We start from the raw sequence: 26,384 nt of genomic DNA on the forward strand, positions 1-26,384 counted from the left end.
ATACAGTTCTTTATTTTACATTATTTTATTATTAAATAGCGCAGGAAAACTCCATCCAACACAAACCACATGAAATATTGTTTCAAAAGCACAAGTACAAATACATTCTTAATTCTTTTTTACTTTTTTAAAAAAAAAAAAAAAAAAAAAGAAGAAAAGATGTAGGTTACTCATGTTTATTCAGCTTCTCGGAGTTCATCTTCCAGAGCGCATAAGGTTTAATTCCTATACAAATGATTTACATTAAATGCGGTGATGAAATGAGGCAGAGGTACAAAAGTATTGCAAGTATGTCTTGTATTGCTGAATGCTGACAATACCATTCACATAAGCACAACACTTCAGGATTATTTATAACCTCTGGAAATGTGCCTCAATTTACATTTTGACAAGATTCCCAGTAATTTTGATAAAAAAATAGTTTCAGTCACTTGCAGTCTGAAAGTAGACATCTTCATTTGTGCTTCTGGAGTACTCTCACGTGTAGAGAAATAATGCTGAATTATTAACGAAGAACTCTACTGCACCTTAACAAAATTAGTAATTAACAAGCTTAGCCTGTTTCTCGTGCGGCCGCCATTATTTTTAGAATCTCATTACTTTCATTATACTTGAGAGATTTTACAAGGTGCTGGGTCTCGTCCTTCTTTGTCTCAGGCGATGGAAATACACACGCCTGGCAGAGAAAACGCTTGGGAAATACTTCAGGGGCTGGGGAGACAAAAGGTGCACGTCCCCGCAGGAGAACTGCCGCTCGCCTGGACGCTGCGTGCTTCCCAATTGTCCGTGCACACCCGGGCTCATCTGATTTTAATCCGGGCTCTGCCTTTCCCTCCCCTCCTTCAGCGCTGGGCTGCGTTTGCTGCTTGCTCCCTGCCGCCCTGAGATGGGTGTGCTGGTTTTCAGCTGCCTGCACACAGCCTGCTGCTGCCCGCCTCGGAAATGCTGCACCCTCAGTGTTTTAAGGAACGAGCCGTCCTGGGTTAGGTTTGCCTTCAGCTCTGCAATCTGAAATAGCTGCTAATTAGCCAGATTGGGCTTCAGATCCTTCAGAGAGCCTGCGCTTATTTGTAGGGGAAAAATCACCGTTGCATGTAAGTTAGTATTATAAAGCAGCTCTGCGCTGCTTGTGCAATTTATGTTTTGAATCCACTCGTTCCTGCCTTTTCCTCCGCCAGCATTATGAACTCACGTACCAGAATACCACGTCTGAAGGCTGCTAACAAATTTCTGGGGATGCATGCTGTAAAATTAGGCAATGTCAGTTTTTAGAATGTCTCAAATCTTAATTTGGTTTCTTTGTGCTTGTTCATTGTGATGATTTTTAATTCACTACATTATATCCTACAGGGTCTTTACTTATTCAGGCTCAGGGAGAGATCGGGCCCCAGTGCAGCTTCAGGCTTATGTATTGAAAGAGACTGTTGTCTGTAAAAACTGTTTAACCTGTAGATGTTGAGGGGATGTAGAGGGTGGGGGAGAAGATTGCAGGGGGAAAAAAAGTGGTTTCATGGGTAAGCTAGTCAGACGGAAAGTGCCCTTGAGGATTGGATTCTGTGCCTCTCTCTGCCACAGAATTCCTATGTGATGCTAGGCAAGTCGTTTAAATGAAACTTTTCCCAAGTGGTGACTAATTGATTTGAGTGCTCTGCAATTCTGGTTGCATAATTTGAGGTACTAGGGGCTGATATGCAGAAAAACTGAGGGCTTGCAGCTGCAGCTGAAGTCGATTAAAGTCTGTGCCCAGGCTGTATGGAATGGTGTTTGATACCAAGCGCTCAGCAAAATCCTATCTGAGATAAAAAATTAGCACCTGAGATGACTGAAGATTTTACCTTAGTCTGTGCCTCATTTTGCAATGCATTTAAAAAAAAAAAAAAGTATATAAAAAAATTGCAATGCATTAAAAAAAGGAAAGTACTGCACACTTATCTTAATGATGTTACAAAGGTGAATAATGTTATTGATGAACTCCGATGCCATTGTGATGGGCTTCAAAACAAATAACCACGTCTTGGAAGCGTGTTTGAATAGCATGCAGCTACGAGTGGATGAGGCCACACATGAACAAACGTGTGGAGAGAAATCCTGAATAGCTGCTGGCTGGGGAAGCAGCCGTCCTCTGTGCGACACATAAAGGCAGGGCGGCGGAGCAGTGGGGAAAGGCTGGAGTCCCTTTCCATGGAAACACCAAGCTCTCCCCAAATCTCCTTTACCTGTTCAGAATAATCATTGTCATGTTTCTGTTACCCCTTAATTTTTAAACTGGAAGTTTAGAATTTAAAGAAATCAATCTTTTAACAATCCCACTCTTTTAAACAGTCATTTCTCTTGATGCTTACTAAAAAAACAAACCAAACCAACACCCAAAAAATAAGGTACCAACTTTTCTCCTGATAACAAAAGAGAACAGAAATAGAGCTCGACCAAAACTTTTTATCCTTTCGGTGTCTGTTTGCCAACAGCGTGCTCTTTGTTGACATTGCCACGGGGTATTCGGCTCCCACTGCTGGCATCTGCCGGACTGCTCGGGGTTTGTGTGGGACTAATTGGGAGAGGGAAGCTCGACAAGGAAACGCTCATTCCAGTCCCGTTTCTGCCTGCTTACTCAGTTTCTTTGCCCCGCAGCAAGTATTTCTTTTATTTTGGCCAGTGACACTTGCTGTGACTTACTCTTCCAGAAATAATTTTGCAGTATTTCTGCCACCGCTATTTGGTTTTTGTTTTGTTTGTTCTGACAAAGAGCCTTCCCCCGCCCCTAACAAGTTACGAGAGGAAGAAATTGCATCTGGCTGATGCAATTTCTTGGATTCGATTCCACAGCTGAGGTTATGAGATAGAAGGAAACGTGGCTTTGGCCTGCGGTTTGTGCTTGTGGGGTTGTCAGTAACGGAATGCTTTTTCCACATAGTAGCTTGCAGGCTTGCAGCTTTATTCCTTTCTTCTCTACCTGTGGCAAAAGTTACTAAATATTCTCGCCTGCCTGTTAATCTTTCATCAAGTCCTGACTTTCTGTTTATAACTTCTGGGGAAGAACCCATTTTAAAATATTGTATGGTAATTTATCTTTGATTCACTTACGTCCCATGGTCACAAAACTTTTGCTATGGCTTTTGGTTTTGAAACAGCCTACGTTTGTCAGTGCTTCTTCTAGAGACCGTGGTATCAGAGTTTTATCTGCTGACTTTCACTGTTATCTTTAATGCTGATAATCCCGTAATCCTACGTTGAGAGGCAAGTAAATGAATTAGTAATAGTCACTATCTTCTGCGGTCAGTTGGCTGAAACAGATTTCTCGTAGCGTAGTTAATGGCATGTAACCTGTGCCAAGTTTTTATTGCTGTTCACTCAACTGCTAATTCTTCTTTTCCATAGGCGTAGAAAAATGCACGCTCTTCCCCTTTATTTTGATCTTTCCTCCTTTTGCAGTTTGTCTTGCTACCAGCTCTGCTCAGCCAACTCTCTGCTTCCTGCAGTCGGCTGCTGCCTCCAGATTGAGGAGCTCTCCTTCCAGTGCCAGGAGAAAATGCCTCTTATCTGCTTGTTGCTTGGGCTCGTGATGGTGAGGAAATGAAAACGGAGAGGGAGCAAACAGATACATTCCTTATGATGAGAATGGGGCTCTGTGGGTGAATGAGAGATGAGAGGAGGCAACTACGGTCCCTCCAAATGCTGCCTTTTCCTATCAGTGACTGAAAAATGGCCGTACATTTGCTCCATTACTTTGACTTCAGAGGGTGAGAACTATTATTTTGTCTCTCTCAGCCCTGTGACAGTGCTGACAGACTACTTAGCTTCCCAGCAAAAAAGGCTCGTTTGCACTGAATTATCTTAAAGTCTCGGTGAGGAGAGGAGCAGGCACGTGTGTGCTCATACACGTGTTTGGTACCCACTGCCTTCTGTGCCCTCCACATGTGAGTAGTGCCTGGAGGTCTTGCTCTGGTCTTCTGCCTCTTGCAGACCAGGAGGTTTGCAGTTTATGGATCTGAATGAATGAATTCCCTCCTTTCCTGGCACAAACGGAGTGCCTCCAAGGTAGTACTGGAAAAGAACAGTAACTCCTTGCAGGGAATGGCTTTATGAAAAGCAGGAAAGTGATCTTTCTGCCTCCCACTTGGGCATGTGCAACTTTCTGCCTCTCACTTGGGTTCAGTGCAAGCACTTGGATTTAAAAAACATAGAGGGCAATTCAGGGAACAGTGTGCCACTGTGTGTAACAGCGTCTGCCTACAGCTGCCATAAATTTTGAGAGGTGAGTATCTTTCTTCAGGTGTACTTGGCTTGTTCACACTGGAAATAATGTCAGATAGGCATTTTTAGCAACCGTAATACCGATTTCCATACAAAGTCACTAGTGAATGGGAAGGGCTGTGTTCAGTTCAGTTCCATCACAAGTCATGGCATATATATGTTTTTTCAAATAAGGGCAAGATTTTTTAATGAAAAATAATTTAGTTTTGTTTTACTTCAGCTTTCAGTGACGTATAAATTCAATGTGTGTGAGAGAGTTTTAATTGACGGTTCCTAATGATAAGCTTGATTTCTTTATGCAGGTTCCTTTGAACATCCCTTGGCTAGTTTATGGCCCATAAAGACCTGTCAGCTTTTGTGAATGGTCGTTTGGGATGTCCTCTGCTTTCTGCCGTGTCCCTTTATCAGATGTGCCTTGCTGTATGCCATCAAACTGAGCTGCAGGCAGGCAGTGCTCCTGCTTTCAGCTCACCCTGTTAGGAGGGTGGCAACTTTTAGCAAAGCGGTGGGCCGTAGTAATAGGAAATCTGTTAAGCTTATTGGAGTTTAACTGAGATGGTTTTTTATTAGGGTTTAGGCTGGGTTGTGTCTTACAGAAATTTTGCTGACGCTGGCATCTGTACTACAGAGAGTGATGGAGGGCATTCCTATATTCTTTCAAGGAGGCTATGTACTAACTCAGCAGTGAATTACTATATGGGTAGTGGCATGTTACAACCTCCCTGAGGTCTTCTGAGTCCCGAGGTAGTAATAGCTCATTAAAATGGTAGTTAATGAGTATAAAGGGGTCATTATGCAACTCCTTTACGTGGTGGGTAGGGCTAAATCCTAACTAGTTCTGTAGAAAGTGGTCTAAATAAAGACGGAAGGAATTTGATAAATGCTGCTGGTAGTTCTTTATAAACCTAGCTATTTACAGCAATGCGTTTGGAAAAAAAAAAACAACACTCAAATACATTTTGAATAAATTAATACCTGTTTCTGAATGTACTTCAGGGCTTTCAGAGGAATCAGAGTTACTTTAGTATAGTTTGTGATGAAAAATCTTTAGTTAAAAATCTGCAGCATTTTGCCAATCTTGATTAGTTGATTATGGGGAAAAATCCCTGTTATTTATTTATTTAACATTTCAAGATCCGTAGGCATTTTCTGTTCTGTATAGCAAAAATAAATGGTGAAACAATTCTATTTTTTTTTCTGAGGGAGGAGGAGAGAAACATAATATGATGTTGTTTATGGAAAACGTAACTACCTGATTCATGAGATCTTCATGGCCTGGTCACTTTTCTGTGGGTTGCATTTAGCTGATGTTATTTTCTGGAGTAAGGTTTTAAAGATTTACCTAGATTTTGTAGCAGATTGATGAAAACCTTTTTGAATTCATTCAGCTCTTCCTGTCTTCTTCCAGGCTCTGTAAGGACAAAGAAACCAGTAAAAGACTGCATGCTGAAGTACATCTAGAGCTCAGGAGTCAGGTTCGGTGGCCAGGACTATTTTTAGGCATCACTAAGCTAAGAAAAATAACATTGCTGCTGAAAAATGACCGCCTCAGAAATATTACAGTACGGTACAGAAACTAGGTAAATAGTGGGGAAAGGAGGGTGGAAACAAATATGACATTAAGAAATACAGAGTTTTGAGAGAGGTGCTCCTTCTTGCTGTCGTAAATGAAGGTATTATGACTGCCATGCCTGGATATGGCTTAATACAGTGTCTCTACCGTATCCTCAAATAGGTGTTTTTGTTGCAGGAATTAAATGTGCATTTATAATAAACCAAATATTACGAAATAAACCAAATATTAATGAAATACTTTCATTCGTTTTCAAGTTTTTATGATCATTGTTGAAACTCCTGCCTGCTTTTTTTCTCATCCTGTTTTCTTCTTTTCATCTGGCATTCCCAAGGAAACCTTGCTGATCCTGTCTGTTTATGGTATCTTCCTAGGCTTAAAGCTGATAAATCTGATGGAGTCTTCTAAACTCAGATAATATGGATAACTTATTCATGAACATCTCTTACAGGATGATTTTCTCAATGATTCAGATTAACTGGTCTGTAGCAGGAAAAATAAGCCCAATGTCTAGCAGTGCAGGTCACTGAGCAGGCCCCTTCTGGGCTTCAGATTCCTAGAAAAGAAGAGCTCCTGCCTCCTCCTGGTATTTGCTGCTCCTTCTGAGGACCACTTAGGTTCTGTGAAAACCTCACGGACTCTGTTTTGGCAGGCAGAGCTGCCATCGTCACTGTGACAGGAGTACTGTCCTCCAGCTAGGAACTTCTAAACTACCGGCACAGTTGCAATAAATCCTGTTGGAATATTGTCAGTGTAAGTACTAAATTGGTCTTCAAAGGGATATTTGGATCCTGAAGCACAGGACTGTTAGTGATCCACTATACCTGACTGTGGCAGAACCGATTAAGTCTGAGTCCCACCTGATAAACCCATGCAAGATCTGCTGGAAACAGAGGCTTCGTCAGCCCATTCAGTGGTGTTTGAAGGCAATGTGTTCCTAGTCACCTGCCTTTCCTTCAGGCTAAAGTCACTCCTGTTCTTTCAGTTTCCCTGAACAAGTCACTTTTTGTTTCTCCCACACCTCTTACTACTCCAATCTGTTGCTTCCCTCTGCATTTCTTCCAGATGGGCTCAGAGCTGTCTTCGGGAGCGTTGCTGGAGCGGAGGCAGCAATCTGCTGAGCTCTTGCAGCTGCGGCGTGGCGTGGCGTGGCTGCTCGCAGCCGTGCCGCTGGTGTCACAGAGAGGCAGCAGCGTGACACTGCCTCTCGCTCTGCTTGGGATTCACCCCTCCTTGCTGCCTGACTGCTTTTTTCCATCCCGTGGTCGCACAGTCAATGATTTCTGTCCAGATGCGGACCATTAGTCCTTCCCTTACAAAATAATGCATCTTTAGAGCAGTTGTGCTGTTTGTTGGGATCTTGTAGGATTTGAATTCTGTTCTACAGCATCTCTGTGGGCTTTCCGAGGTTAGTGGTAGCTACCAGCATAATGGTGATCCTGTAACTCAACCTGACAGTAAAAATACTGAGTATCACTGGACCTGAGACAGAGCTGATAAAATCCTATTTGATACATCTTTTTGTTTTTGATAGATCCTATAACTATTCAAGGTATGTTTTTTTTTCTTTCCTATTGGTTTTGCACCTGCAGTAGAAGTTCCATGTTACCCATGTTTTTTTCATTTGTTTAAAGATTTTTGTTCATTAAAAGCATTACCGAAGGTAGGAAAATGTTCACTGTGTATTCATTCCAAGCTTAGGTAACAGCTTTTATTTAAATGGCCTTAAAATGCTTGTGAAGTCGAGCAACAATTAAAAATATAAATTAAAGCACTGTATAAACGTGAAGAACTGCTGGAGAATTAAACTTGTTTACATGAGTTTTTATACCAGCATCCGTGTGTGAAAATACATATTTGATGGATGTGTGTAGTGGGGCATATAAATTAGTGTCCTTCACAGCTGATGGGGCTGAGGAAGTTGCAACTAAATAGTTAACATTTATTTTGAAAGTAAATGTCTGTGGGGATTACTCACCATGTAAATGCTGTGCTGATGCATAAGCTAGTGGGCAGATTTTAACAGCTGTGTTAGAGATAGTTGTTCTCTCTTGGCTTCTTGTATGGCTTTCTAATCTTTTCAGCCATACATCCTATATCCTGTTTTCTCATATGTCCTTTTTCTTCTCATTTTTGGAACATCAGAACTGAGGGTTATAAATACCTTTCAGAACTAAAAAGTTTTACATACTTTTAGAGCTTACAAGTCAATTAAAGATGTAGTCACAAAAGTCACAGAAACAATTCAGGTACCATGGGAGTCAGTAATTAGAAAGTAGCCAAAGCTTTTTTTTTTTTTGTGTGTGTGTTATTTTTTATTTACTTTGGTCTTTGATTTTCTTGAACACCTTCATAATTAAGTCTGTGGTCATCAGTGATCTCCCTCCAAAATTTCTGCTTACATTGAGGTCTGGGAAGCTGTTACTTGGAAGGACAGGCTAGGTAGGTGGGAGAGTGGGTCCGTAACGTCAGTTCTGGTGGCAGGATGTAATGGGAACAGGATAAGCCAGAGGAGGAGGAGATAAGAGCCTTGGATGGGTGTAGCCTTGCTGATTCTGATTTCCTTTAATTCCTTACATACTTAGGAACATACTAAAGCTAAAATGTAGCAAGAAAAATATATTACCAATGAAGTGGCAGCATATTTGGGGCATTACATAGAAGGAAGGGTTGGAACTTGTCAGATCCAACACCCAAAAACTGCCTTGTACTGGTGCTCCACAGCTGTCGAGTACAGCATCAGCCATCCATGGTTATAGCAGTGTTCCCTCCTGTGTGAACCAGGGGCTGTCGCGTTTTCTGTTCCTGGGATTACGTTGCAGGATCAGGAGTCTTCTAGGTGATGCATTTATCTGAGAGCTGTAGACTGGAAATCTGTGCAGCAATATGCAGATTTTCAGGAGAACCCCTGAGAAATAACTTTTCTTAGTCTGCAAGGGAATACACACACACACACACACATTTTGTAAATACGTATACACAACTATCTATACTAAAAAATGTAGATAACATTTTATAAAAATCTAAGCAATAAATGCAATACATAAAATAATAAATATATGACAGCATTCCTGGAAAATTGTGTGAAATAAATAAAGGATACCTACTTATTCCTTCCTTTTGAACTACTAGAATGAAAAACTAAATGAAAATAAACCATAACAGTAGGGCAGGATTTTAGATTAGTCTGTATTGGCTTGAATTATGTCCTTAGTGATTGTTTGATAGCTTTTCCTCGTTTTGAATTTGAGGGAATAATTCTAAAATCGTCGTGACAGAATTAGTGAGTGTTCTTTGCATCTCAGATACGAAGCTCGTGTTAAATCATAATTTGTGGCTATACATGTTGATGTTCTCTTGGGCAATCTAATTTTTCATATGAAAATAATGAATTGCTGAAAATCTAAGTAAAAAAAGGTAAAATGCTAAAATAGTTTCAGCAGAAAAACAAAATACATACAAATACTGTTGTTCAGATCGGCCAAGAAAACTGGAGCTGGTGTAATTGTGCACATGTGCCGAGGAGAACACACTTTTTTAGGTTTCTCAAGCATGAGGCAGCAGAATTTTCATTCATTTGGCACGCGAGGCTGGAAGCAGAGTCTTCTTTCATTTGACACACTCCCCTGTAAACAAACATGCCAGCCAAGGGATTGTGCCAGTTACCAGAAGCCTACAGGAATACATTGTGCTGGTTTGTGTTCATTTTCATTTCATGAATTGCTTTAAAACTTAGCGGCATCAAAAAGCATTAAAACACCTTTTTAGCATTATTTTTGGTCCCTGCATATTTCCCTGCTGTGCTGTTATTCTGTGTAAATCAAGGGAATGTGGAGAGGCGCATGGCTCCGTCTGCGGCAGAGCAGCGCTCGGCGCCGTCCTGGGCGCGCTGGGAGCTGTCATCTGCAGAGAAGCACCAAGTGGGGGTTAAGCTCGTGCTCCGTCCTTGAGAAAGAGGAGTGCCTTAGGAAGAAGCTCCGTAAAAATAAAGGGGGAGTTGAACAAAGGTTATGCAGCAAGAAAGCCAAAACTCGGCTCGCATCTGTTAGCTATAAAGGATCGTAGATACCGCGGGGTCTTCTGGGAGAGGGATGGCCTTCAGGATTGCCAGCATGTCCTCCCCTCCTCTGGAATTTGCTACAAGACTATTTCCATCCTAGATGCATTTCCAAGTATCGACTTGGCAAACCCAGGTGTACTTCGTGGACCTGATGTGTTCATCAGAGCTGAAATTGAGACCGGGTTGCGGTGAATGCATGTAGGGAAGCACATAGGGGAGTGGTATTTCAGTCAGGTTTGGTATGGCTGAGCCTTCATTTATTTCCTAGCCGTGTGCTGGTGGTAGAGGAGTACGTGGCTCTGCCTGCTGCCTCTTGCTGTTGCTTTTCCTCCTGGTGTTATTGAACAATTTGTCAGTGCAGAAATACCATGTGGGTGTGATTTTTTTTTTCCTTTAGGGAAATTACTTGAAGATGTTAGGGGAAACAGCGGTGTTTGTGCACAAAATACATGTGAAATGTAAGGCTGTTAGTACTGATGGTGGGAATTTTGTGTGTGTGTTTGATTTACTGAGGGGCTCTTTTCACTTTATTAAAAAGAGAAAAAAAGGATACAAGGTGTAGAGTGAATGCAAGCCATTGAATTGTACAGTTTTGGTAGGAATTTGGTGAGAATTACCTAGGAAGGGTTCTGGAGCAAGTGCAGTTGCTCTTCTATCCCCACGTGCTCCAACACAACATGTGAAAAGGTTTTTACATTTCATGGCTCGTGAAGGCCTGCCTGTGCTGGGGTCATTGACAGGTCTAAGATTTCACACACGGCAGTGCAGCTCGCTGGGGCTGTGTGCAGGCATCACTTCTGGTTGCCATACAGCTCCAGCAGTACAGCCTGTGGCAAATCCTGCACAGCAGCGCTGCAGTGGTACAGACACACCGATGCCATCCTCTTTCAGCCCATTAACAAGTGATTGGACAAGCGGCAAGTAAATAGAAATGGGACTTGTGTCAGCTACCCGGTCCTTTGGACCACGTGCCTTCCCCTTGCTAATAAAGATAACGCCACCTCTTTGAAGACATCGGCAGGCATATTTAAAACCCAAGATGAATTGAGCACATTTCCTGCGTTGGAAGCAGTTGCTAAATTGTAAGTAACTAAGTCTTGTTCTATAACTGCATTGCACTCAGGGGAACAATTTAGGTTTTGAATTGTATATGTTGGTAAGTGAAAACTATGTAGACATTGATTATTTTTTTCCCCTTGACCTAATCATTGTTTGCCTATGGCAATATCTGATATGTTATGTGTTCGCCAAGAATTGTCTTGGGACCACAATGAGGCTTTTTTGAAGCTTCATTAGTAATCATAGTTACATTAGGCATAGCAGGCAACAGAGTAATAGAGTTGCACTGCTCTACACCAGTTTTTCTGTTTATTATAAAGGTGGAAGTGGACTCTGTGGGTGGGACTCTGAATTTGTATAGGCAGATGACAAGACTAGATTTAAATCTGTCAGCTCTTATGGATTTTCAGCAAGAGTTTAATTTTTTAAAACAGAAAGCAAATGTACATTATTTTTGTCTGTTATTGTTTGTGACAAAAAATCCATTCTTTGTTTCTCCTGATGTGGTTGTAGTCTAACGATGTAACTTTTCTTTACAATACTGAGTAATGCAAAAATGATGCTGAGTAAAATAATATTTAGTAATACGTTTTTCATCATCTGAATTAAACAAGCTGCAAAAAATAAATGGCATAAATAAAGAGAAGAATGTTTCTTTTTCTTGCCTACCCTGGGAATCTGATAGGTATTGTCCTTCAGAAAAAAAAATGAAAATAATTAAAACAGAGTACCTTATGTATGTGGTTAACTTCTTTGTCATATGGTTGATTCCTTCAAATGGTAAGCTTGATTCTATGTTAAAAAACTTGTTTGCAGTGCAAAGGCCTTTGCTGAAAGATGTAAAAGATGAACTTCTACTTGGAAATCTTGTAACTAAATACACGGAACTCTACTTGTTCAATAAAGTGTTAGTAATTAAAAAATTCCCTCAAGAATACTTGCATACATTTGCATACAAAAGAGGCCAGGCTGTGGCCTGACAACATATAGGCTTGTTTGGTATTTCTGAGAACTAATTCTAGCATAAAACACCTTTTCCTCCCTTGACTTGTCTACTGTGTGCCTTCTTCCCAGCTACACAGCTGGCAACTGAGCAGTTTTTGGTTTAGCTTAGAGAGTTCATTTTGCATTGCCTTTTAATGTAAGTGCTTACATTATGCTTTTTTAATTTTTTTTTCTCACAAAATATGCATGACGGAGAATTGACTTTTTCCTACTGACAAACATTGGAAGGCTCTCATGAAAGCAGAATTAGGCACAGAAGCGTAGCTGCCACTGCAGTGAATAGTTCTGAAAAGTAAACGACGCCATCCAGCTTCTCCTCTGAGCTCTGTCTTTAAAACGAACAAAACGAGAGTCCTGGTCTTTTCTCCCTAGTCTTTGGACTTTTTCCCTAGTAGGTAAAATCATAGCTTACTGTAGAAAGCACTGATTCTTCAACTTGGTGTTTTGCTCCTCAGCCTTCATGGAAATCTTACTGAGGGTGGCCAACAGTCAGCTAGCTATAAATGAAAGTCTCTTGGAACAGCTGGCTTCAATATGGTAGATATTTATTTATTAGTTCAAAAATAATTATTCTTGTAGCCTATTTTGGGCCATACAGTACTAGTAAGTTCTGTGGAGATGAGAGGTTTTTGTTAAAATGCCTTCAGTTTGCACCCCTAAAGCCATTCAGGACAGCTCCTGAAGGATCTGGAACCTTTCCTAGATGTGTAACGTTACCCACAGGTAGCACTAATTAACATGTTTGGAACTTGATTTTCAACACACATGATATTTTTCTGTGTTATGCTGTGAAGAATCAATCAGTTAGCTGGCAGGCTTACTGTCATTTCGGAAATGTATGTGAATCAGTAGTGATGAAATCATTTACAGCAACATCATAGCAAATATTGAATCATTTCTTGTTGTTATTGTCCCATCTTTGACCTTCGGGGGGTTTAATTACAATTAGCTGGTATGTTAATAAAGATCACTTAGATTATTTAGCTAAAACCATGGCCAGTAAGCTTATTCTTGATTTTTATTTGCTATGGTAGCATTGAAATACTGTATTTTGTATTAAGGACAAGCCCATGTTGTGTATGAAGTGGCTGACTGGGTTGAAAGATTGTTTTGCCTTCATATACCAATTATTTCTGTTAACTAAGGTGAATAACCTATTTCTGTAAATTTTTGTTTCACATTCTCAAGATGAAGCAACATATAAGTTTAAGCAATTTTTTCTTTTTCAAAGTTGACTTGGGATCTCATGCTTTGATTAAGTATGAAACAGAAAAACATTTTTCCTGGTCTTCTACACAAAAAAAAATATGTTGCCCCTGTATGAAACTTTAGCTTAAATCGTCCAGATAAAACTGAAAACACTGTAACTTTTTTGCGTGTTTGTTGTTTGAAGTAGTTGGAAGATTTCTGCCAGACGGCTCCTAAAACTATGGCTTTCTCAGGTTTTAAACTGTTCATTGGGAGTGTTCAAAAAATTATGCCAAGCACTTCTAAATGTGTAGTAGAGAAGGAATAAGCTGTGGTCTATCCCAAGCACAAAGCCTGGAGAGACTCATTTCTTGAGGTTATCATGGTCTCAATCCCTCATTTTTAAAAGATTTGTTTATATTGTGTTTTCCCTCTTATTTCATGTAATTCTACTAAGCCTGCATCTCAGGAATGTCATGTTTTGTAGGGTTTAGAAGAGATATTTAGTCAAACTGTCTCTTCTTTCCCCTTAACTAAGTGTTAGAAATAAACATATTAAACGATGTTAATCTGAAATACCTCCCTTGCAGTAAGCAAGATGGAAACGAGCAGGTACTTAGTCAAATTTGCTTGTGTGTGCCATAGGAGTAGCTGCTGGAAAATTTAAAAATGAAAAAAATATGCAGTCTTCTAGGATAAATTTTCTGTGTGAGAAATCAAAGCATCCTCTTTGGACAAACAATAGACTATGGAAATTTTGGTGTTGCATTAGGGGATAACACCAATTTCCTTACGGTGTGTCATTCACTTTTCCCACTTTCTCCTTTTCCCCTTCCCCTCTCCCAAATCTTTCTCTGTTGTTCCCTCCTGGCCCAACTGGTACCCAGCCTTTTGTTATAAAACTGAAATTTTAAAAATGAAAATAATGATTTATAATAAAAAAGCTTGACAGACTAATTACAGTATTGCGTTAATTATTATCTTATTTCAGCCCCGTTCCTCTCACAGCTAGTTCAGATCTGTTCTTTGGGTGTGTTTAAATCCCTATTGACACTATAATTTTGATAAAGAGACTATACTGGGAGCAATACGTATCTAAAACTATGAAATCAAAGTTGTCAGAGGAATACTTTATTTCTAAAACGTCTCCTTGGCCATGTTTGTTAAGGAATGCAAGTACTTCTGTTTAAATTTAGAGCTTTGCAGATATTTTGACGAGTGTAACCCCGATATATCCAATTCCTGAAATCTTCCTTTTCTGGATATCTTCGTAGCTTGTACTGCATGGCAGACATTACTTCTGAAGTTTGGCCATTGTGCAGCTAATTCATATGGTTGCAAATCATTGTCTCATGGATGCATTTTTCATTTCTGAATTTTATTTTTTCTCCCAATGTGTGCTATTTTTATCATCATCCAGATATAGGTTGATGTCAGTGCTACAAAACAGCTTTAAAAGTGTAATTTGAAGCTACTTTAGAAAAATACAGTTCTTTAGATGTGGTGAAGCTGAAGTTGAATGGAAGTCCTATTAGTGCTGAATTTCACGTAAATGTTAATAAGGGAAGTGTTTGTGGCAAGTCCTGAGTTTGGGAAATTGAGCATGATAATTTGCAGAAACGATGACGTGAAGGTACACAGCTGCAATAATTTCCAGTTTTTACTGGAACTTTCAAGGGGTGCAGAAGGTGCACTGGTTAATTTTTAAGCAAGAAAGTTTTGGCAAATATTTTTGTAACGAATGTCTGGTAATGAAGGAAGTTAAGATGAAAGATGAACTAGGCTCAGTGATTGTTCAGTCGTTTGGGCTAGTCTGGTTGCATGGTTTGGTGGTTAGATTTGTCAAATGTTACGCCTTAGTTAAGCACTTGCATGACTGTCATCACATCCTAACAAAGGTCTGGGAATTTGTTTCTGACGTTTCGTTTCCATTTTTCAGGATGCTTCATCTGCAGATATTCGGAAAGCATATCGAAAGCTTTCGCTTATTTTGCACCCAGACAAGAATAAAGATGAAAATGCAGAAACACAGTTTAGGCAAGTAAGTGCAACATGTGGTAATAAAGGTTTTATGGAAAATAGGATCAGAAGTTTTTCATAATTATTTTAGTAAGAACAAGGATATGTCTTTGAAATTATTACATTGAACATTACATTTTTTCCACGGTAGCCAGATTTTAAAAAATACACAGATTTTGAATTATCTTGTTAAATAAGTCACCTTTAATATTTACCTGAATATTAAAAATAATTCAAACATAATACTTGGACATTTACTCCTAAGAGGAATATGTATGTTTTGTTCTTTATCTGAAGACTGCTTATAACCATCCTTTTCAACAGCAGTGACTAAAATTTCTGATCAGTTCTCAATGCAAATCATATGTGGGAATAATTTAATGAAAATTAAATGGCAGGGGGGTTGGACTTAGGTGATCTTTAAGGTCCCTTCCAATCTAAATAATTCTACCATTCTATGAAAATAATGCCTTATATAACTCATTCTATGATTCTAAGATTGTATTTTTGTTTCTGAATGTTTTCTTCTTTCGAATCTTTACAGTATGAAACCATGAGACTGTTGTCATTAGTTCTGCCTTTAAAAATATACTCCAGATGACTAAAGATCAGCTACTTAATTTCAATAAAATCTTTTGGATGAAACAAATGATACATAGTTTTTTTGTTACTGTTGTTGTAGTATTGTGTTTTGTTCAGAGATTGGAGGAGGAAAAAGCCCTTTGCTTTTGTCAGAAGTTGCTTGTTTGTGTATCTGATATGTGTAATCTGATAATCTGATATGGTTATGTCACTGTGGTTTGTTGTGTTTTTTTTTTTTGTTTTTGTTTTTTTTTTTGTTTTTTGCATGCTGAGTTTAATTCCTAGTGTTGTGGGGAGAAAAGTGAAAACTATCAAAGAGCATTTTCTGGCAAATGTAAATACAGTGCTACTATTTACATTTATATAAACTCAATTCTAAAGTCAACTCCTTTTTTTTGTCTTTTTGTTTGTTTGATTTGTTTTAGCTGGTGGCTATCTATGAAATTTTAAAGGATGAAGAAAGGAGGCAGAGGTGAGTTAATCTTAAATAAACTATTCGTTTATGCCAGTGATAAATTGAAGCCCTATTTAATTTAACTGTAAGTATTTGGGTGATTTTTGTATAATTTAGTTTGTAATTCTTCTGTAGCTGTTTAATTGGATATTGTGTGGGCTTAAAGGGGAAGCTGGTTATGTATTTTTTGTGATATACTGATTTTTCTCCCTTAATATGAAAGAATTTTAAAAGCTGTTTGTTCTTTGGAGCAAACTTATTTTTTAACACTTAGCACTCACTTTTTATGAGTTGTGTTAATTATAATTGCTTGTTTTATTAAAGCTGTGGTTGAATATATAGTCCATTGATTCAACTGCCAGTTATATCTCACTATATCAATAAGAATTTATTTTCACAGTATTTAGGGATTATTTCCAGTGTATACCTTATGTAGCATTGTTTTCTGCTGCTTGTTTCATAGCTTTTCTTTCAAATGTGTTGTCTATAATATTGTAAACTTTGATGTGGATACCATTATATGTTTTGATAATTGATAATTGCCATAGGAGTAGATCCAGCAGTACATGAAGGGGATAAGTCTGAAAATCTGTGGTTTTCTGGAAGACTTTTCTTTTTAAGAGGCTGTCCATTTAAACTAACGATTATCTGGACAACAGAGCTATTGAAAAAGTTTTGCTTTTAGCTTGGAGTTTTAGTAAATCATCTTTCAGCTTACAAGTCTTTAAGCTGGGCTTTACAAGACATTTCTTGAAGGGGTTTTGGCTTTCTAGATATCTTGGCATGAGTCCAGGTTTTATAGTACAGACAATCTACGTTTTGATAATCCTCTCTTTAAGTGTCATGAAAATGTACTTCACAGAAGTACTTTTGGAAATTTGTATTTATTTTTTTTTTATTTCATTCTTACCAGATAAGTTCCTTGTGAAGTCCTAATCAATGAAAGCTTTAAATAATAATAATAATAAAATGATTAGTTAAGAGGCTGCAGACCACTTGAAAAGTTAGTTATCCCCCAATTTTTTTCACCTATTTGTTTATAACATTGTTTACATATACTTTGTGATACTGCCTCTGTGGGATTTCTTTCTAGCATGAAACTGCCCAGAATTACCTTGCAGCTGTACAGTGGCTTTTTTCATGGAGCTGTGATGCAGTAGCTTGTGAGCATTATATTTTAAGCCTTGTATATATGACACTTCCTAATTTACCCAGCTTGTTTGAGAAAATATTGTTAATTAGTATAACACAGTAATTGCAAATGAGGAGTCAAAGCAGTGGTAGATTGCTCCAGCTTATGGGGATTTCATTGTCGCTAACTTCTTTTGTATGTAGGCAACAGCTGTTGTATTTTTCTTGCACCGTGTAGATACGTAGTTGATATTTCTTCTGTCACTGATTAAGTATAAATATAGCTGAATAAACAGCATTCAGAGAATTTTCTGGAAATAATACGCAGAATTTAGAATAACAGTGTAAGTTCTCTTTACTGTATGGAAACCTTTATTCATCGGATTTATTACACTGTCTAACGGTAAACACGGTTGAGCTGGTGAATGGAGTCTTTTCTCCTTTATCCTGTAAGGCGTTGTTGCCTCATGTCCTTAAAACAAGTCTTAAGTAAATGTGCTAGGGACTGCCCCCCTCTAATGTTTCTGTTGTAAGGTAACTCATGCGTTTCTTGGAACCATATGGCAAATGAAAGGGGAGAGTGTGGTTGCTTCTGGGGATTTTCCTACTCTGGATATTTGTTGTGGGAGGTGTTGGACCTAGGGGAAGAGGCTCGAAGTTTACCATCATCCCCGTGCACAGGGGCAAAGCTATGCTGCACCCTTTGTCTACCTCGGGGCTTACTGATTTACTTTTATCCTAATTCCAGAGACAGCTCTCTGGGTCTGCTTTAACGAGGCTTTCTGCCAGTTTGTTGGTTTTTGTGTTTTGTTTTGTTTTGTTTTCCCTTGGCAGTGTGGTAGTTTTTATTTCTAAAGTAACTCAAAGTCCTGCAGGGGTGAGAGGGAAATCGGTCCCAGTTCTTGCAAATTAGTTGGTGGCACATCCTGGCAGTTTAGCAGGGAATCCCTTTGGAAAAGGACATGTGAATGGTTTGGGGCACGGGATTACATCACCTTGGGAAGAGCGGGTTTTAGACACTTCATACAGGGAAGTCAGCTGGACCTGTTCATCTCAGGTGATGTAATCTGGCATTGATTTTGGTGCTTGCACAGAGTGTAGAAACAGTTAAAGCGGGAATAAGGACCTGCCCTGTATAAGTGAGTGACAAACTCATTTTGAAACAATAAAACTCTGTCTAATTAAACCCTTCCTCCATGTCTTGGTGAATGTCAGAGGTGTTAATTGTTTGTGTGTATACAGAAAGCGTTCTGAAAGGCAGATCTGTTGGCTAGCTGAATGTAATCATTTTTTTAAAGCCTTTCTTCTTTTTTTCTTTTATTTTTTGTATGTAGCACTGAATTTTTATCTGATGACAGAAGCCTTTCTTAAAATATTATAGTTCTACTGAAAAATTTAATACAAGGCTTTATAATTAAAATGTGGCTTGCTTATTTGAGAAGGGTATATAGTTGCTTGTATAAGTAAGGATACTAAATACACGAACACTCTTGAGTGCTATATTCTGTAGTAATCCCACCATGGTGGTACTTTTCACTTACACATTTTAACTGCTGTGTAATCATAACATTGTAATATTCTAACATGAAACGTACATGCAGCATTGTTTAATACAGCATTAACATTAAGCATGCGTGCAGCTTGGTTTAATACTTCATGCTCTGTAAACGTTGCGGAGTGTATGAAATTCTACAGAAAAGTTTCTTTAGGAGGGTATGCAGAGATAGTCTTATGTATTTCAGGAAACGAACCTAAGTCATTTGAGGGTAAATAAAGTCGATGTATTTTATTATTTTTTGATTATTTTTAATTTATGAAAAAGTTTACACAGTTCTATTAATTGTAATTAGGCAAGAATCTTAGATGTTAATTTCATTGTTGCCATTTTAAGGAGCTTTCTCTTTACCTACAAGGCTTATCCTCTTTAACAATATGGACTTGATTACAGGAAGCATTTGTAAAGGAATCAAGATATACTTGTTTAGAGTAAGAAAGGTGTTTATCTTAGCTCTCATTATAATTACATGTGTATATTCATAGGAATAAATTGTTCTGGCTGACGTTGAACTGGATGTCTTTGACAGCTCGAGGAGAAAAAGCCCCTAGAATAAAAAACACTGGTGGATTATTCCCATAGATCAGAATAGATCTCATTAATTCAAGCTTATAGTATATAAACTATATCAGATTTCTGAAATAATTTGAAATATGAAATGCAGTGGCTTGATTAAAGGGAGGAGTAAATTATAATTATATTTAAATAGATGATACTGTAATTAGCTACCACAGTTAATGGATTTTTCTTGCAGTATAATTGATTCTACAAAGAGCTCTAAAAACTATTTTATGAAACTTTACAGAAGAATGAAATTTTAATAGTCATGCAATTGGTTACATTCTACAGCAGACTACCAAGTCTTGTATAGAATCCCCAGTTTTTAAAGAGAGATTCAATTTAAGTTATACATATATATATATTCGTCCTTTTGTTTATGAACTGGTGCTTTGGGGGTTTTTAGTTTGCTGACTTCTACATTTCAGAGGTACCTGGTAAGCATACTCCCATGCAAAATATTTGCTGCATTCTGTGTACTTAGGTCTGAGAAAAAATACTGCAGATATATATTTCCCTTTCAGTTTGATTTTTCTTACGTAGGGTAGCAATTAATACAGGTCACCAAAAGAATGCTTTGTAATTCAGTTTTGAATGCAGTTCTACACATGACTATCCTTCGTCCTTAATACAGGTTTCTATAAAGAAATTATTTAATGAGAAATCTACTTTTAATTAAACCACATCCTAAATTTGGAAAGTAAGATTTAAAAATTATGGGAAGCTTCTCAGTTTCAGTAGGATCGTTTTCCAGTTGAAAACCTAAAAATCATTGATATTTTTATTTTTCAAATACAGAGCTTAATTAGTATTGAAAGCAGTGATTTATCTTTTAACAGTATATATTCTAAAAAGTGGGTTATAATAGAAGCTATCTTCCCTTAAAATGGCCAGTCGTGTGAGCCATAATGCTCATTGATAGTAAAATCAATAGAGCATTGATTCTGAGACTTAATCCTTGGAGACTGTTGTTCTGAACAGCGGACATAGCCTAGTAAATACAGAGTGCTGTTTAAAGTGTTTAATGCAAGAGACTCTGCTGTCTTAATTTATTTTTTCTGAACAGATAATTTATAATAGAATGTGGTTGTCAAACATTTTTTCCCAGTGCTTTTTTGAGTATTCCTGTATTGTTGCCATTAGCATATATGGACCCTATTCAATTTGTAGACAAATTTTCGGTGCCTCAATTAACATTTCTTATTGTATAAGAAAGCAAATGCTTATTAAATGTATAGTAGTATGAAAACAATTTGTTCTTTTTGGATTCTACATATTTATTTCCCTAAAGCTTTCACCAGAACATATTTTGTGAAGGCTTTTTATCAACCCATTTTTAAAAAGTGGTTTTGTTTCTAAGATATTCAAGATATTTCTAGCTTTTATTTTAACTGTAAAATGTTGCAAATACATTGTTATATTTTTATAAATGCTAAAACCTCTCTGTGATTCTTAAAGAAAAAGTTAAGAGAGATTTAGTTTTGAAACAACATGCTTTTTTTTTTTTCTGAACAAGGAATTTGTGTTAAAGCATCAGTAGTTAACCTCCTTCGGACTTACTGGGAAAGGAAAAATTACATCAAAATTCCTGTTAACGGATATTAATCTTCGTATCCTCATAATTGTCACGGAAGATAAAATTCTGCAATCCCAGTTTTACTTGGGGTGCCATTCAGAACACTGCAGAACCTTGAGGTGCTGAAGCTTTTGCACAGACACAGCCTAGCAACACTTGGCAACTTGAACAAATGTTTAATCAGAAGTCAGGTTTAGATGTGCTGAATTAAAGGATTTTTTTTTTTTTTTAATTTAAAACCACTGCCTCTTTTTCCCGCTTAAAAAAAAATGATTTTGCTTGTGGAAATTTTTTTTTTTTAGTACATCTCCAAGGTATCAATTTAATAACTATCAAAGTAGCTAGTGCAGTTGTTGCATTTAAATTGATTTACATGTCAAGACTGGCAGTTTAGCAGCTGCGCTATTATTCCTGGATCGGTCAATTTACTTGAGAAAAACCTACTACTGAGTTCTACTGACCTGCATGACAATATAGGCCCTATTTCTATTCCTGTAATTAGGCCTGCGACTAACTCAGAATATTTTTAATTAAAATATTTTGGTCAATGTGTTGCACCAAATTAGGCCTTTCAGTGCAGATTTAATTCTGGAAATGGTGTGATTGGAATATGTAATGAGTGGGGTGCAATTTAAGATTAACAGGTTGTGCGTCTTGAGCACACAGGTTTTGGAGTTCGCTGTATAGATCTGTTTGAAACTTCACTCTGAAAAGGTAGCTAATAGAAAAAAATGTAAGTTTCTCACCTCTGTGTTTAATTTTTTAAATTTGATTATGTTAACGTTCTGTAATTAAAAGACGCTGCAGACATGGTAAGATACTTCAAGATTTTTCTGTGGAGAAAAACTGACAAATTGTCATAAAAACGGTTCCTATAGAGACAGTGGCATTAGTAAAATTAAGCAGTATTAGAATAGATTGATTCTGGAGACAGCTTTTCAAATAGAAAATCAAAATCGTCTAGCTGTGGTGAACTTTGTTTTCTAACAACGTAATCAAGCCCTTAACGCAATTTCATATCTGACTCCAGAAGGGATACTCGCTCTGCCAGCACCTCATGGCCGTGGTGCCACCGGAGAACAAAACAAAAGCACAGATACTTCCCCCCTCCCCCCAGCACTTGTGCTTTTAATTTGGAAAAGGAAAAAGGGGTTACAGTGCCGGAGACGTTTGTTCCTCGCTACCTTACATTTAGTACTTCGTGGCCTGGTGTTTGCTTCCTTCACGAAGGCCCGGCCGCTGCTCGGTAGGCAGGTAGAGCACAGCCCCCTTGCTCATCAGTCGCATCGCAGGAGTGGTTGGGTTACTGGGTTTTCTGAACAAAGCCTGGACAGATTTCCACAGCGTTTAGTTCTGGATTTTGTTTGTTTCCAGGTCCCAGCCTAGCAGTTGACAAAACAAGACGCTGCTGTGTTAAAAAAAAAAAAAAAAAAAAAAAAAAAAATTACTAAATGATCTTTTGTGTGCCTTCTATTCAAGCAGTCTGTGGACTGTCATTTGTTTTGTTTTTATAATTGGATGGTTTGGCTTATTTTATTTTTAGCTCTCCATGAAAGCCTGTTATATTTGCTACTGTAGGTATGATGATATTCTGATCAATGGACTACCAGATTGGCGACAGCCTGTATTCTACTACAGGCGGGTGAGAAAAATGAGCAATGCTGAGCTGGCATTACTCTTGTTCATTATACTCACAGTGGGTCATTATGCTGTGGTTTGGTCAATCTACCTGGAAAAACAGCTGGTAAGTATTGGTAATAAATCAAACTCGCTTCAATTATTAGTATTGAATTCCCTGCAAAAGTTTGCATATTATAGGGATCTCTACCAGTTTTCCTGCTTCAGATTTGGATTTTTCGTATTTTAGAATGATAATATTTAAAATGGTGATAAATACAGAATGAGATACTCAACATCACAAATAGTAATCTAAATCCTGCTTATTTTATCAAGAATCATTAATAAATAGAGAGAGATGCTTCTGTGGTTTCTAACTGGAGGAAAGAAGAGGAATAAAAACTCTTCTATCATCTATTGATGCAGAATCACATGCTGCTGTAGTCATGTTTATGGTTTTCCTAATGTTATTTAAAAATAATCAGTTTTTATTCATTTAGAAGTCATACTTGCTTTGCCTTTGTTCTTAGCTAAATGCTTTTTTTTTGTTTTGTTTTGCTTTGGCTTTTTGTTAACAGGATAAGCATTGGTAAGCAGTATAAACCATTTTTGTTGGATTTTTTTTTTCCTCATGTAAAAGTCTATTGCTAGACTAGGAAAAACAAACAAACAAACAAAAACTAAGCATAACTTGAAAAATATTCAACCGTTAGCATTTGTTTACTTTTTTATTTTCTACTGCATTATTGAAGTTGATGAATGAGAAAGGCAAGTTGAATGCTTTCTCCTCTTAGAAAACTTTGATTGCTATGGAGATACACATGAGTGACAGAACTGGACTTCATGTGTGTTTAAAGACTGGGTGCCATGGCAACAGTTATTGTTAAGATAGATCATTTTACTTAATCATGTAGGACCCCTAGCTACATTTGCATAAATGCTACTCTAATGTTTACCCTTCACAGAAGAGTCCCAGTAACATTTGTGGTTTACATGTTAATGATAACCTGTAACCGTAGTTCTTTCTACATCAAGGATGAACTGCTTACCAGAAAAAAGAGGGAGAAGAAGAAAAAAGCAGGAGGCAGGGGTACAGATGAAGCCAAACTTGCTGCTCTTGACAAAAATGAAAGGTGGGAAGAAACTCTTTTGTTTTCTGCATTTTAAAGCATTTCACGAGCTACTGGTTTAGGTCTGTAATTTTCTCCTCGTGTTTTCGAAATATTTTAACAAGAAAAATATCTGTAACGGTCATTGCTGATATAAAGTGCCAGTGTAGATGTGCTTTCAGTTTTAGATTTTGTAAATAAATGTGTGGTATTTATTCAGCAGATGAACAATAAGTGAAATATTAAGGCTAAATTAAAGGTGTCTTGCTTGTAGAAGGCTGCTATTTCTACAAGTTGTTGTTTGTTTTTGTTTTTGTTTTTTATAAGATGTTACAACTTTTCCTGTCCTTGAAGATTTGCTTTTGATTAATTAAGAAATTTCACTTTATTTAAGCTGTAATTTATTACCATACCGTGTGAGGAGTTTTTATGTTTTCTTAATGCTTGTCTGAATTAATGCTTTTGTCTGATTAACTTAAAAACGAGCGTGTTGGTAAAGGCTTCTAACACTATTGTTTAGTTAAGAAATACATAGGGAAATGGTGACTTTCAGGACACTCCAAAAGATACCACCATTTCTTCTATTGATTCATAGAAAGAAATAAAGGGTTTAAATAGTTCACACAGCAGGGGCATGAACTGGATCAATGCAGGATGGAGATCAGAGACCATTCTGCCTGTCGTCTTTCCTGATGACATCAGTGAGTAATGCTTCAGTGAACTGCAAATGACATTAATTTTTATGTATTGTTTTGTTTATGCTACAGTCTTCATATCTGGTTGTCAGCACTTGTGAACACTTGATTGAGGCTTGAGCTTTTTTTTTAAACTGAGTGATTATGTGCCTTATGAATTTATTTTCTTGAAGAAAAGCCCTTTTTAAGAGATTAAAATACAGAGATGATTAGAAGTTAGCTGTTGTGCTATATATTTTGAATTAAATATTCAAAACATATTTTGTATTATGTAATGAAACATTTTTATATGAATTGACAAGTGCTAATCATTTTAAAGGATAATGGGAGAGTTCTGACGTTGAGATTTTGTGGCAATATTGAAATATTTTAAATTTTATTTGGCTGCAGAGTACTGGACAAACCACAGTGGCATGATTTACTTCCGTGCAAGCTGGGAATATGGTTCTGTCTCACTGTGAAAGCTTTACCTCAGCTATTCCAGGTAATACTAATATTTTTAAGTTACATTATCTTTCTTGATGGTGTTATAAATAATCATGTGTGTTGCACGTTTATATGAATTTTCAGGCTCAAGCACATGTTATTTATTTTTATATTTATATATATTTATATAAAATTACTCTTTGAGGACAATTTAGTATCGTAAGTTCATCTAAACATGAATATATTAAAAATGGTTATTAATCTTAACATGCTTAGGTAATTCAGCAGCAGTTCCTGCTGAGCAGAAGTACAGGAATGAATGGTAGGAGAAGGTTAAAATATATACACGCCTATATTAGAAATAACAATGTCTTTTAAACAATCTGTTAACAAAAATATTTTTATCTCAAATAGGCAAATGCTATGTATTTATATTTGAGAGAACAGTGAAATTACTTCTGAATAAGTGAGCTTTCAATTGAGTCACAGGATAATCATACATTTACCTTTATATCTATCTTAACAATCTTTTATTTTTACCTGTTTTAAATCGTATATTTAAATTTATATCTGAAATTAATAAAGTACCAAAGATTGTTGTCATTTAGATACTTAAACATGGCAAAGTTGGCCATAGTTGTGTTTTTTCTTTTTTTTCTTTTTTTTAATGTGAATACTATAAATTTTAAAATTTAGCTGATATTCAGTCAGCATAATTATTGTCAGAAGGTCAGTTATCAGAATAACTTCAAATATCAGATACTTTTTCTTTTCGTTTCCCTTGACCACATCTATTTGTTTTTAGTACTGTAATCACTGCTGAGTAATGAATAGAGATCAGGGAATTTAAGGTGGATTTTACTTTGGTTTACAGAAGTAGTAAGTGTTAATTCTGAAGTATAAATAGCATAAATGTTCATTTTCTCTCTGTGTGCAAGCCTAAAAGAAGTGTATAATTCATAATTCCTAATCTGTTAGCCAAAAGGCTTGTAAAAGTTATAAATGCAATAAAGAAAATTCTGGTGTTTCAGCTTCTATTTTTATAGCCTATAACTTTTCCTACAAAGAGATGCAAAAGTTAATACCCTTTCATCTTTTAAATGTTTCATCAGGACCGTGTGGTTATTTTATTAAAGCAATCTTTCTTAATCTTTTTGCATGATCTTAAAGTAAAAATGACAATGCATAATTAAATCAACTGTTAAAGTGTCCAGAGTAAGCTTTGATGTACCTCCTTGATTGAGGTGAGTCAGATGGAAAAGAATTAATTTCACCAATTGCTGCTGCTGTACTTTTGAAACTTTCTTTATAATTACAGTACTTTCCCTTTTGCCTTAATTGAAAAATATTAAAAAATCTTACAGGATATAGTAAAATTCATCAAGAAATTTAAAATGGGACTTCTAATAATCTTTTTAAGTTGTCATATTCTCTGTTTCTTCATTTTGAGAGAGTCTATTAAGAAGTCATTATAAAGTGTTTCAGATTTCTGTTCAGACAGCAGGTCCTATCTCTGCTAGACTGCC

General features: G+C 37.2%; 1 protein-coding gene across 1 annotated transcript in view; it reads left to right on the plus strand.

The window, feature by feature from the left end:
- Positions 1-26,384, plus strand: part of DNAJC1 (DnaJ heat shock protein family (Hsp40) member C1) — a 103,692-nt gene that overhangs the window by 21,034 nt on the left and 56,274 nt on the right. The window contains exons 2-6 of the mRNA XM_084281325.1: positions 15,076-15,177; positions 16,163-16,209; positions 22,590-22,755; positions 23,664-23,761; positions 24,823-24,916. Of these exons, the coding sequence (XP_084137451.1) occupies positions 15,076-15,177; positions 16,163-16,209; positions 22,590-22,755; positions 23,664-23,761; positions 24,823-24,916 (507 nt within the window). The remainder of the gene's footprint in view (positions 1-15,075; positions 15,178-16,162; positions 16,210-22,589; positions 22,756-23,663; positions 23,762-24,822; positions 24,917-26,384) is intronic.

This window comes from Netta rufina (genome assembly GCF_964035555.1).
Source record: "Netta rufina genome assembly, chromosome: 2".
NCBI lineage: Eukaryota > Metazoa > Chordata > Aves > Anseriformes > Anatidae > Netta > Netta rufina.